The following is a 13,949-nucleotide window of genomic DNA, read 5'->3' on the forward strand; positions in this document are numbered from 1 at the left end:
AATTATCTAGATTCTCAAAAAATAAATATTTTGAGACATAGTAATTGAGTACTCTCATTACTATACCAACACTTGTTACATTTACTTGTTGCAATTTTTTCCGTCCACCACCATAAATTCTGTATATATATATACACGGTATAATGTATTTAATGCTCTATAAAAAAGTCCCTATTGCTTCTAAAAAATGCCTTTAATTAAAGAATATATGCCCAGATTACAAGTGAAGCAGAAAAAAATTAGCACTGTTGAACACTAGCACTGCTCAAGTTAAATCAATTGTGCTCTTATTCTTGCTCTCATGTTATATATATTATATATAGGGGCCGAATGATCAAGCTCCGTGATGCCCCTTGTTTCCGGCGAGTCTGCAGGCTTGCCGGAAACAGAAGAAAATAGAAGTTATGAAGCAGCGTTCTAAATACCGCTGCTCCATAACCTGTCCGCCTGCTCTGAGGCAGCGGACAGCAATCAACCCGATCAGATACGATTGGGTTGATTGACACCCCCTGCTAGCGGCCGCGAATCTGCAGGGGGCAGTATTGAATCAGTAGTTTAACAGAACTGCTTGTGCAATGCTGAATGCGGAGAGCGTATGCTGTCCGCATTCAGCGATATCTGTCGGACATGATCCGCTGATCGGATCATGTCGGACAAACGTTTGATAAATCGTCCCCATAGTCTTTTCATAAAAATAGTCGTGTTTAATATGTCCTGTTTCGGGTAAAACAAACTCCCCTTCTTTTTTGGTTTGTCTGAAGAAGGGGAGTTTGTTTCCCCCCGAAAACGTCACAGATTAAACATAACTATTTTCATGAAAAGACTGGAGAGTGCTGCATCCTTGCGGTTGTCTACATACAAGGTTTGCTTTACTGTTTTAATGCTAATGGAACCCCAGCAAGTTGACTTGAATTCTCAGATGAGAGTGCCATCGCTTCTTTATATACTTTGTGTGTATATATATATCCATCTCTTTCTAGATTACAATAGGAGCATAAAAATATTAGCCCTATTGTGCTCTAACATTTTTCAAGCTAAAGCCATACTGATATATATTTTTATTGGCCGCATAGTTAAAAGTAATATATTAGCGCTTGTACGAAAGTTGAAGGCGCACTAACATCTGGATGGTGGGTGGGTTTGTTTTACAAGGAAACACCTCCACAGCCTTTTTTTTTCATATAGTAAACATAGCCAGTAAACAAAAAGAACAAACAAAACCCTTGTTTGTCTGAGCTCTTACTAATTTTTCTCTCCACTGTTGAGCAGCTTGTCAGTTTTCTCACTTCTTAAAAGCTCAAAACTGCTAAATGAACTTACTTTAGAGGTTTTTGTTACCAGCCTGACCATACACTGTGGCCCTACTGTTAAATACCATGTCCAAAGTAAGCTCACCTGTTCACCAGTCACCGCATGAATCAACTTTGTGAACCTAGTATATTTCCCAAATTGTTAATTCAATATATTTTCTCCTCTGACCAAAAAAGGACAAGCTATAAGGTGACATAGGGACACTTGTATTACTGAGCTTTCTAAACCTTTATATTCGTAAGAGTAGAGGGGGTTCGGGTTTGCTATTAATCACCACTCTTCACCCTTATATTGATTGTCCTTCTTTTATATCCCTCCAGAGTATGAAATGAGGGAAGACCATTACGTTCCTAAAAAAGTGGCTGACATTTCAGCAAGCCTTATTTGCCCATCATCAGGTCAGATTTTGTTCTGTATTTTGTGTTATTTTGTTTTTGTCTCTATCTGCTAAATATTTTAGATATCAGTGTAAGTGTTTCTGTGTTCTTTATTTATGTTTGTGTATGTATATTTGTTTCTATGAATCTGGCTGCTTGTTGTATTTATAAGTCAGTCTACAATTGCCTATAACTGTAAACATCATAATAGGGTTTATTCCAATCTTTCCGATTTATATATCAATATAAAAAAAAATGGGAGCAGCATTTTTTTAAACAATTATTGATAACTCACTTAAATGACATTTTGGGCGCGATCCGATATACGGCGCAGGTTTCGGCGCAAGCGTGGAAACCTGCGCCGCCCGTAGTTTCAGCTTGCACATCGAGCTATCTCATATACGGCGCCGGCAGTTGCTAAAGTGCCGTAAGTCGGACAAACTAGTGATGTCCAGAAATAAGCGTAAGTACAAATTTCTAGAGTCGCCAGTGACTTACGGCACTTTAGAAACTGCCGCTGCATAAAAAAACTAACTAAAGTATAAAATCTACCGTTACTGTCTAACACGCCTCCTAAAAATAACCCGACACGTATACCCCTCTATCCGCAATCCCCCCCTCTCACTCCTAATAATAAATATATTAACCCCTAAACCGCCGCTCCCGGACCCCGCCGCCAGCTACATTAAATGTCTTACCCCCTAATCAGATCACCCTACAGCGCCGCCAGCTACATTAACTGTCTTACCCCCTAATGTGATCCCCCTACACCGCCGCCACCTATATTAAAATTATTACCCCCTAATGTGAGCCCCCTACCCCGCCGCCACCTACATTAACTATATTAACCCCTAATATGATCCCCCTACACTGCCGCCACCTATAATAACTCTATTAACCCCTAATCTGAGCCCCCTACCCCGCCGCCACCTATTTTAACTATATTAACCCCTAATGTGAGCCCCTACCCCGCCGCCACCTATATTATATGTACTACCCCCTAATCTGATCCCCTTACATCGCCGCCACCTATATTAAATTTATTAACCCCTAATGTGAGCCCCCTACACCGCCGCCACCTATATTAAATTGATTAACCCCTTATCTAATCCCCCTACACCGCCGCCACCTATATTAAATATATTAACCACTAAACTTAAGTCTAACCCTAACACCCCCTAAATTAATTATTATTGAAATAAATCTAAATAACATAATTTATGTAAGAACTTACCTGATAAATTCATTTCTTTCATATTAGCAAGAGTCCATGAGCTAGTGACGTATGGGATATACATTCCTACCAGGAGGGGCAAAGTTTCCCAAACCTCAAAATGCCTATAAATACACCCCTCACCACACCCACAATTCAGTTTAACGAATAGCCAAGAAGTGGGGTGATAAGAAAGTGCGAAAGCATATAAAATAAGGAATTGGAATAATTGTGCTTTATACAAAATCATAACCACCACAAAAAAAGGGCGGGCCTCATGGACTCTTGCTAATATGAAAGAAATGAATTTATCAGGTAAGTTCTTACATAAATTATGTTTTCTTTCATGTAATTAGCAAGAGTCCATGAGCTAGTGACGTATGGGATAATGACTACCCAAGATGTGGATCTTTCCACACAAGAGTCACTAGAGAGGGAGGGATAAAATAAAGACAGCCAATTCCTGCTGAAAATAATCCACACCCAAAATAAAGTTTAACGAAAAACATAAGCAGAAGATTCAAACTGAAACCGCTGCCTGAAGTACTTTTCTACCAAAAACTGCTTCAGAAGAAGAAAATACATCAAAATGGTAGAATTTAGTAAAAGTATGCAAAGAGGACCAAGTTGCTGCTTTGCAGATCTGGTCAACCGAAGCTTCATTCCTAAACGCCCAGGAAGTAGAAACTGACCTAGTAGAATGAGCTGTAATTCTCTGAGGCGGAGTTTTACCCAACTCAACATAGGCAAGATGAATTAAAGATTTCAACCAAGATGCCAAATTTCTCCTTAGAATTCTTAGGATTAGGACATAATGAAGGAACCACAATTTCTCTACTAATGTTGTTGGAATTCACAACTTTAGGTAAAAATTCAAAAGAAGTTCGCAACACCGCCTTATCCTGATGAAAAATCAGAAAAGGAGACTCACAAGAAAGAGCAGATAATTCACCACCTCCATCGGAGGCAAAGTTTGTAAAACTGAATTGTGGGTGTGGTGAGGGGTGTATTTATAGGCATTTTGAGGTTTGGGAAACTTTGCCCCTCCTGGTAGGAATGTATATCCCATACGTCACTAGCTCATGGACTCTTGCTAATTACATGAAAGAAAATATTAATAATATTAACTAAATTATTCCTATTTAAATCTAAATACTTACCTATAAAATAAACCCTAAGATAGCTACAATATAATTAATAATTACATTGTAGCTATTTTAGGGTTTATATTTAATTTACAGGTAACTTTGTATTTATTTTAACTAGGTACAATAGCTATTAGTTAATAACTATTTAATAGCTACCTAGTTAAAATAATTACCAAATTAGCTGTAAAATAAATCCTAACCTAAGTTACCATTACACCTAACACTACCCTATCAATAAATTAATTAAATAAACTACAATTATCTCCAATATAATACAGTTAAATAGACTAATCTATATTACAAAAACAAACACTAAATTACCAAAAATAAAAAAAGATTACAAGAATGTTAAGCTAATTACACCTAATCTAAGCCCCCTAATAAAATAACAAAGCCCCCCAAAATAATAAAATTTCCCTACCCTAAACTAAATTATAAAAGTAATCAGCTCTATTACCAGCCCTTAAAAGGGCCTTTTGCAGGGCATTGCCCCAAAGTAATCAGCTCTTTTACCTGTAAAAATAAGAACAACACCCCCCCATTACCACCCACACACCCCTACTCTAAAACCCACCCGATCCCCCCTTAAAAAACCTAAGTCTAACCCCCAAGTGGTACTTACCTGTCCTGAAGACCGGCGGAGAAGGTCCTGTTCCAGGCAGAGAAGTCTTCTTCCAGGCGGCGACCTCTTCTTCTTCCAGGAACCAGCCGGCGCGGAGCGGAGGAGTTGAAGACCGATGACCGCGGAGCTGAAGACCGTCTTCTCTGGAACTGAAGATCGGCGACGCAGGAACTGAAGATCGGCGACGCTGGAACTGAAGACCGGAGCCATGGAGCGTGGAGGATCCTCTTCATACGATCTCCGCCGTACACTGAATAGGATTTCAAGGTACGCGATTAAAAATGGCGTCCCTTGAATTCCTATTGGCTGATTTGAGCCTTCAAATTCAAATCAGCCAATCGGATGAGAGCTACTTTAATTCTATTGTCTGATTTGAATAGCCAATATAATAAGAGCTACTGTAATTCTATTGGCTGATTAGAATAGCCAATAGAATTACAGTAGTAGTAGGGGTGTGTGGGTGGTGAGTTGTAATGGGGGGGTTGTTCTTTTTTTTTTACAGGTAAAAGAGCTGATTACTTTTGTAATTTAGTTTAGGGTAGGGACATTTTATTATTTTGGGGGGCTTTGTTATTTTATTAGAGGGCTTAGATTAGGTGTAATTAGCTTAAAATTCTTGTAATCTTTTTTATTTTTTTGTAATTTAGTGTTTGTTTTTTTGTAATATAGTTTAGTGTATTTAATTATATTTTAGTTTAGATAATTGTAGTTTATTTAATTAATTTATTGATAGTGTCGGTGTATTTGTAACTTAGGTTAGGATTTATTTACAGGTAATTTAGTAATTATTTTAACTAGGTAGCTATTAAATAGTTATTAACTATTTAATAGCTATTGTACCTAGTTAAAATAAATACAAAGTTACCTGTAAAATAAATATAAACCCTAAAATAGCTACAATGTAATTATTAATTATATTGTAACTATCATAGGCCTAGATTTGGAGTTTGGCGGTAGCCGTGAAAACCAGCGTTAGAGGCTCCTAACGCTGGTTTTAGGCTACCGCCGGTATTTGGAGTCAGTCAAAAAAGGGTCTAACGCTCACTTTTCAGCCGCGACTTTTCCATACCGCAGATCCCCTTACGTCAATTACGTATCCTATCTTTTCAATGGGATTTTTCTAACTCTGGTATTTAGAGTCGTGGCTGAAGTGAGCGTTAGAAATCTAACGACAAAACTCCAGCCACAGAAAAAAGTCAGTAGTTAAGAGCTTTCTGGGCTAACGCCGGTTCATAAAGCTCTTAACTACTGTACTCTAAAGTACACTAACACCCATAAACTACCTATGTACCCCTAAACCGAGGCCCCCCCCCACATTGCCGCCACTCGATTTAATTTTTTAACCCCTAATCTGCCGACCGCCACCTACGTTATCCTTATGTACCCCTAATCTGCTGCTCCTAACACCGCCGACCCCTATATTATATTTATTAAGATAATCATTTAGAAAAAGGGAGATACTACAACAACCGCAATTAGATTGCTATAATGTATAGACAGGGATTGCAGCACATATTTTTTATTTTTAATTTAAATTTGCTTCGTAAGTTCTAAAGCTCCGCTAAAATAGCGGTGTGTGTAGATATATACTCACTCCCCACATTCACAAGTGCCACCCAGCCCCGAAGTTGAATAGAAGGTTACCACTAAATTAAGGAACACATGAATCGATGAGTCAAGAAGCGTAATTGGATCAATGCACATGCACAGATTTGGCTGTGCAGTTTTATTTTAGTACACACAGATTAAACCAAGAAAGCAAGCAAGATTTAACTAATTTAGATTGACAACACCTCCACTAGAGGGTGGTTACGATTAAACGTAAAATCCACCACCATAGTGATCATTGAGGATCTATGTCAAAACAACACATGTATACAGATGAACAAAAAAGAATTCACACAAACAATATTGTAAGATGAAACATGTAATGCTTAAGTCATGTGCACTATACCTGAATTTGGCCAAATTGTGCAAAGAAACATCCTCAAAATAATTTCTAGTAGATGACAGTATAGTCTGTAGGGGGCTAGAAGAAACAACACCTGTAACAGCGGGCACCACCAACTATATGAGAGGTATCAGGTGTCATGTTATCACATTTCAGGATCTATGTTTCTTAAACCCAGTTTATACAGACTAACCGTTTGAAACTTAATAGCATTAAGCAATATACAATATACATGTATTAGTTGAACAGTATTTATTCAGACCAGTGGAAGTTATGGGGATAGTATATAGCAACTCCAGTATTCAGCGGGCACCACCAAAAGTAAAGGTATCCGGTGTCATGAATAGTATCAATTCTGGATCTATGTTAAAACTACCCCGGAATAACTATTTTCCGTCTGTTACAGTTGTATAGAAAATGGAAAAGACTTACAGAGCATTACAACTCATTATACCTGATATACACCAGTATCTGAATATCAAGAGCAAACATGTACACAGATTGTGATAAGAATAATGTAAATGAATCACCCTTTTCAGGGCTTAAGCATGTCCCATAAAAAGGAACTGTGTATACAAATGGTACATTGTTACACCTTCGGATATCCAGGTGATTGAGCTGAAAAGTCAGATGGTAAATGCTCAGTTAGTTATACAACCGTATCTTTGCTTTCTGAAAGAGAATTTCAAAAAGTTTCTGTGTGTAGATAGATTTCAATTCAAAACAAACGTGCTACATTCTAGCACAGCGTGGACGCCACAGCGATCTGTCCTTCGTGCATGTCCGTCTCCACTTCTTACGTCACTGCCGACGTACGTTTCACCCCCCACGTGACATCCAGAGAGCACAGGGGTTTCCTCAGGGCAAAAGCGGATGCTGGATTCCTTTGCAGCCGCAATATATACCTCCTTCAAAAGGCTTATTGGAGGATGTCTGAAAACAGTAGTAGCCAATGAAAAGCATTTACTAAGCCGCAGCCCATTTATATAGATCAAAGAGGATACGGTGAATATATATACACAGTGAAAAGTATTAGGTTATATAGAACAACTCTAAAGAACCAACATTAAAAAAAAGGAAGAATTATATACGAATATGTACGTAAAGGAAAAGAAGGAATAAATATAAGAGTAAAAAGAAAAAGAAAAGGCCCACTTTTCCATAGTTCTTTTGAGAATTATTGCAGTGTATGCTAAAATAAAACCTTATTCGTCCATGTTTTTAAGCTACATGAATAAAGGCTTTACACGCATACTGTTGATCCGTCGATTCATGTGTTTAAAAGATTTCTATATGGTATGGAAGTAAAAACTAGATATATTAGTTGATTCTTATAGGGAAGGTGAAAATATATTGAATTATGCCACAAAAAATATATTCCGAATGATTATATTGAAGAAATCTTTCACTTGCTTAAATAACAGATTTTGTTAGTCATTCTAAGGTGAAAAGGCAGATTGAAAAGGAACCCTAATCTGTATATATTACATACTAGGTTTATAGGGATTTGAAGATCAATTTTGTCCTTTTATTTGAGGAAAGCAGCAAATTCAAATTTTTCCTTTAGCCCTTTGGGCATAAGAGTCTGTAGCTTATAGATCCATTCTGTTTCCCTTCTAAGTAGTATAATATCAATGTCTCCTCCTCTACCAAGAAGGGAACAGTGTTCAATGCCTGTTACTCTTAGGTCCTGGGGATTGCATTTATGATATTTCATAAAGTGGAGAGCCACTCCACTTCTGATTTCCCCATCCTCTGCTGCTTTTATGTCGTCTCTGTGCTCAGAGACCCTATCTTTCAGCATGCGTCTTGTTTTTCCCACATAGAAAGTCGGGCAGCAACAAGAAAGTAAATAAATTACATTTTCTGTCTTGCAATTTATAAATTGCTTTATAGGATAGTTGATGGAATCAGTAGCGAATGTTTTCGTGCGTACAATGAATTTACAGAACACACAGTGTCCACATTTGAAACATCCTTTTATTTTTCTTTGTTCTTCTAGCCAGTTTTTCTCATTAGGGCTTTTAATAAAATGACTCTTGACTAATTTGTCCTTAAGATTTGGAGCCCTCCTGGGTACCAGAGAGGGTTTTTCCCCAACAATTTTTCTTATTGTCTCATCAGCTCTAAGAAACTGCCATTTCTCATCCAAGATAGTGCGTATTTTGTCCCAATGGCAGTTGAATTGGGTTACAAAGCGCACTTTTTGCTCTTCAGTTTTCTGAGTTGTGTTATAGAGGAGTGTATCCCTGTCTGTTCTCCTAGCTCTATTTCGAGCATATCTTAGGTTTCGTTTGGAGTACCCTCTATTTTCAAATCTATTGGACATTTCAACAGCGTGTGCATCAAATTTATTAAGGCTCGAACAATTGCGCCTCAGGCGTAAAAATTGTCCCACGGGGATACCCCTTATAAGGGATTTTGGATGGTGGCTAGATGCCTCTAGAATATTGTTAGTGGCAGTGGCCTTACGAAAAATTTCCGTAGCCAGATTTTTACCTTCTTTCTTGATTCTTACATCTAGGAATGTAAGTTCACTGGTGTCAAAGTCAAAAGTTAAGAGGATATTGTAGTTATTATTATTAAGTACTTTTACAAATTCCTTCAATGATTTCTCCGTCCCCCTCCAAAGGAGGAAGACATCGTCCACATACCGTAACCAGATGAGAACATGTTCATCAATCCAGTTTTGCAGTTCATTAAATACTGTTTTTGTTTCCCATAGACCCAAATGGAGGCAAGCGTATGATGGGGCACATGTTGCCCCCATCGCTGTGCCCCTCATTTGTCTATAGAACTTTTTATCAAACGTAAATACATTATTTTTTAACACAAACTCTAAAAGAGTTAGTACAAAATCGGTATGTTTTTGAAAAGATGGACCTCTGCTTTCTAGAAAAAATCTCGCCGCTCTCAAACCCACATCATGTGGGATCGAGGAGTAGAGACCTTCCACATCTAGAGAAACCAAGAGTGTGTCTTGTTCTACTTCTAAACCGTCCAGTTTCCTAAGTAGGTCACTGGTGTCCTTAACATAGGAGGTAAGGGTCAGAAGAAAGGGTTTTAGGAATTGGTCAACGTAGTTTCCCAGGTTCTCCGTAATGCTCCCAATACCTGAAATAATGGGTCTTCCAGGTGGCTCTTGTAAGTTTTTGTGTAGTTTGGGAATACAATAAAAGACTGGAACTCTGGGAAACTTCGTATATAAATATCCCCATTCGCTTTTACTTATTATGCCACTTTTTCTGGCATCGTTTAAGAGGTGTAGCAGGTTTGCTTGTATTGAGTCTAAGGGATTATTCTGTAGGCATTGGTATTGCTCCTTGTTTCTCAATTGTTTGTTGACCTCTTTCATATAGAGGGACTCCTCCATTATGACCAGATTTCCCCCTTTGTCGGCCTGTTTTATGACAATTCCTGATTTGTTCATCAGGTCTGACAGCGCACGTCTCTCATTAAAATTAAGGTTATTTTTACCTATGCCATGATAGGGTATTTTTTCTATTTCCCTTTCTACTTCCTTAACAAAAAGATTTACTGCAGGGACTAGCATTAGAGGGGGCATATAATCAGATTTTCTCTTTAAACCAGAGTCAATTTTGACTACAGTACCTATAGTACTTGTCTGTTGTCCTTCTTGAGTATCAAGAACGGGCATGGAATCAGATGTTTCATTGGAGTCGAGTAGATGTACAAGATCGGAGATAGCAATAGCATCATCTTTATCTAAAGTACCTTCAGTACTATTAGTTTGTTTCCCTTTCATTATGGAGGACAGTACTACTTTACGGGCGAAGAGGTGGAGATCTTTTATCACAGTAAATTTGTCCAGTGAGTTTGTTGGACAAAACGTTAAGCCCTTTTTAAGTAGACTTATATGGGCATTATTTAGAGGAAAAGTTGACAGGTTGACTATTTGTAGTTCATCACTACTTTTACTGGGGGGATCAATTAAAAGTCCCCCCTGTAATCCCGACGTGTTCTCATCCTCGGCCCTGCCCCTCTCCTCCAATTCCTCCCCCTTCTCTGGGGTCTGCCCCGTTCTCTGGACATCTCCAGAGGGCTTTGGTTTATATCTGTGTCTTTTCCTCCCTCCCCGTTTCCTTTCTTTTTTACCTGTCCTTTGGCCCCTTCGTTTTTTGATGATTTATTTTCACCTTCGGCATCAGAACAATCAGTGCCTGAGTCATAAGAATTTTTATTCAAGTAATAAGTATACACCTGATTTTTCTTATAGTCATCTTGGTCCCTGCTCAATTTCCTACATTTTCTTTGTTTAATTTCTTGTTGTAATTTGGAAACCAGCTCTTTTGTTTCATCGTTTAGTTTTGAGAATTTTGAATCCCCCTCAAAGGAGTTGACAATCCTTAGGGCTTCATCTATCTCAATTTTAATCTTTTCAAGTTTCTTAATATCTTTATTAACCATCCGTTGCATGAGGTCGAGAGAGCACTCTGAGAGTCTCTCATTCCAATCATCCATAAAGTTCTCCCCATCCTCATCATCACCCCTCATGTGCATTCCTGGATCTAAATGTAACCGTAGTCCCCTGGGAACAATTTTTTGTTTTATATAGTTTTCAAGACTATATTTCTCAGCCCTCATTCTTATTTGTTTAGTCAATAAATTTTTATATTTCTTAAAAGCTCCATATATGTTTAATATATCATCTCCATCACTACTAATATTATGCTGAAGGGATTCACCTAATTCAGCCTCCCATTGTTCGTCCGAGACTACAAAAGCCATCCTTCAATTCAATCTGCCAAATCTCCCCAGAATGAAAATTCAATTGCTTGGAATAACATAAAAAATCACCTTATATAGTATAAAAATCAACTTTAGAAACAATTAGACAAACCGACCATAAGAAGCACAAATGTCTGCAAGAGAGCGAGAACAATCAACACACAAATGATTGTTGTATCAATAAGATTATTTTCTACTAGGAAAGATACAACTTAGTTTGTCTTGTTAACATAAGTAACACACAAGCAGTGTGTAATTCAATAGTTAGAAAAAACTGGCCTCACCTAATAGAAAGTCATAGAGGTATCCACCAGATTGACTTTGTTTACTAATAGAGAAAGGGTAGGGAAAAGGGAGGCTAGTAGAGCCAAATTAATAATTCTTTACCTAGGACTGTGTGGCAACGCCCAGGTGTAGATAAAACCTTATATGAAGGTAAAAATAGCCAATGTGCAGACCCTTTAAATATTTAGATAATCATTTAGAAAAAGGGAGATACTACAACAACCGCAATTAGATTGCTATAATGTATATTAACCCCTAACCTGCCCCCCACAACGTCGCAGCCAGCTACCTACAATAATTAACCCCTAATCTGCCGACCGCAAAGAGCCGCCACCTACATTATAGCTATGTACCCCTAATCTGCTGCCCCTAACACCGCCGACCCCTATATTATATTTATTAACCCCTAATCTGCCCCCCTCAACGTCGCCTCCACCTGCCTACACTTATTAACCCCTAATCTGACGAGCGGACCTGAGCGCTACTATAATAAAGTTATTAACCCCTAATCCGCCTCACTAACCCTATAATAAATAGTATTAACCCCTAATCTGCCCTCCCTAACATCGCCTATCTCCCTTTTTCTAAATATTTTTTTATTTTTTGTAACTTAGTTCTTTTTTATTTTTTGTACTTTAGTTAGTTTAATTCATTGTATTTATTTGTAGGAATTGTATTTAATTTATTTATTGATAGTGTAGTGTTAGGTTTAATTGTAGATAATTATAGGTATTTTATTTAATTAATTTATTGATAGTGTAGTGTTAGGTTTAATTGTAACTTAGGTTAGGATTTATTTTACAGGTAAATTTGTAATTATTTGAACTATTTTAGTTATTAAATAGTTCTTAACTATTTAATAGCTATTGTACCTGGTTAAAATAATTACAAAGTTACCTGTAAAATAAATATTAATCCTAAAATAGCTATAATATAATTATAATTTATATTGTAGCTATATTAGGGTTTATTTTACAGGTAAGTATTTATCTTTAAATAGGAATAATTTATTTAATAAGAGTTAATTAATTTCGTTAGATTAAAATTATATTTAATTTAGGGGGGTGTTAGTGTTAGGGTTAGACTTAGCTTTAGGGGTTAATACATTTATTAGAATAGCGGTGAGCTCCAGTCGGCAGATTAGGGGTTAATAATTGAAGTTAGGTGTTGGTGATGTTAGGGAGGGCAGATTAGGGGTTAATACTATTTATTATAGGGTTAGTGAGGCGGATTAGGGGTTAATAACTTTATTATAGTAGTGCTCAGGTCCGCTCGTCAGATTAGGGGTTAATAAGTGTAGGCAGGTGGAGGCGACGTTGTGGGGGGCAGATTAGGGGTTAATAAATATAATATAAGGGTCGGCGGTGTTAGGGGCAGCAGATTAGGGGTACATAAGGATAACGTAGGTGGCGGTCGGATCCGCTCGTCAGATTAGGGGTTAATAAGTGTAGGCAGGTGGAGGCGACGTTGTAGGGGGCAGATTAGGGGTTAATAAATATAATATAGGGGTCGGCGGTGTTAGGGGCAGCAGATTAGGGGTACATAGGGATAATGTAAGTAGCGGCGGTTTACGGAGCGGCAGATTAGGGGTTAATAATAATATGCAGGGGTCAGCGATAGCGGGGGCGGCAGATTAGGGGTTAATAAGTGTAAGGCTAGGGGTGTTTAGACTCGGGGTACATGTTAGAGTGTTAGGTGCAGACGTAGGAAGTGTTTCCCCATAGCAAACAATGGGGCTGCGTTAGGAGCTGAACGCGGCTTTTTTGCAGGTGTTAGGTTTTTTTTCAGCTCAAACAGCCCCATTGTTTCCTATGGGGGAATCGTGCACGAGCACGTTTTTGAGGCTGGCCGCGTCCGTAAGCAACTCTGATATTGAGAGTTGCATTTGCGTTAAATATGCTCTACGCTCCTTTTTTGGAGCCTAACGCTGACATTATATGGACTCTCAATACCAGAGTTATTTTAAAGGAGCGGCCAGAAAAAAGCCAGCGTTAGCTACGCGGGTCCTTACCGACAAAACTCTAAATCTAGGCCTTAGGGTTTATTTTATAGGTATTTAGATTTAAATAGGAATAATTTAGTTAATATTATTTAGATTTATTTTAATAATAATTAAGTTAGGGGGTCTTAGGGTTAGGCTTAGGTTTAGTGGTTAATATATTTAATTTAGGTGCAGCGGTGTAAGGGGCTCAGATTAGGGGTTAATGTAGTTATTATAGGTGTCGGCGGTGTAGGGGGCTCAGATTAGGGGTTAATGTAGTTATGATAGGTGGCGGCGGTATAGGGGGATCAT

At 38.0% G+C, this 13,949-nt stretch overlaps 1 protein-coding gene across 1 annotated transcript in view; it reads left to right on the plus strand.

Annotated features, from left to right (window-relative positions):
* LOC128646797 (interferon regulatory factor 4) overlaps nucleotides 1-13,949 on the plus strand; it is a 141,719-nt gene that overhangs the window by 20,489 nt on the left and 107,281 nt on the right. The window contains exon 6 of the mRNA XM_053699640.1: nucleotides 1,632-1,709. Coding sequence (XP_053555615.1) covers nucleotides 1,632-1,709 — 78 coding nt within the window. The remainder of the gene's footprint in view (nucleotides 1-1,631; nucleotides 1,710-13,949) is intronic.

This window comes from Bombina bombina, chromosome 1 (genome assembly GCF_027579735.1).
Source record: "Bombina bombina isolate aBomBom1 chromosome 1, aBomBom1.pri, whole genome shotgun sequence".
In the NCBI taxonomy this organism is placed as follows: domain Eukaryota; kingdom Metazoa; phylum Chordata; class Amphibia; order Anura; family Bombinatoridae; genus Bombina; species Bombina bombina.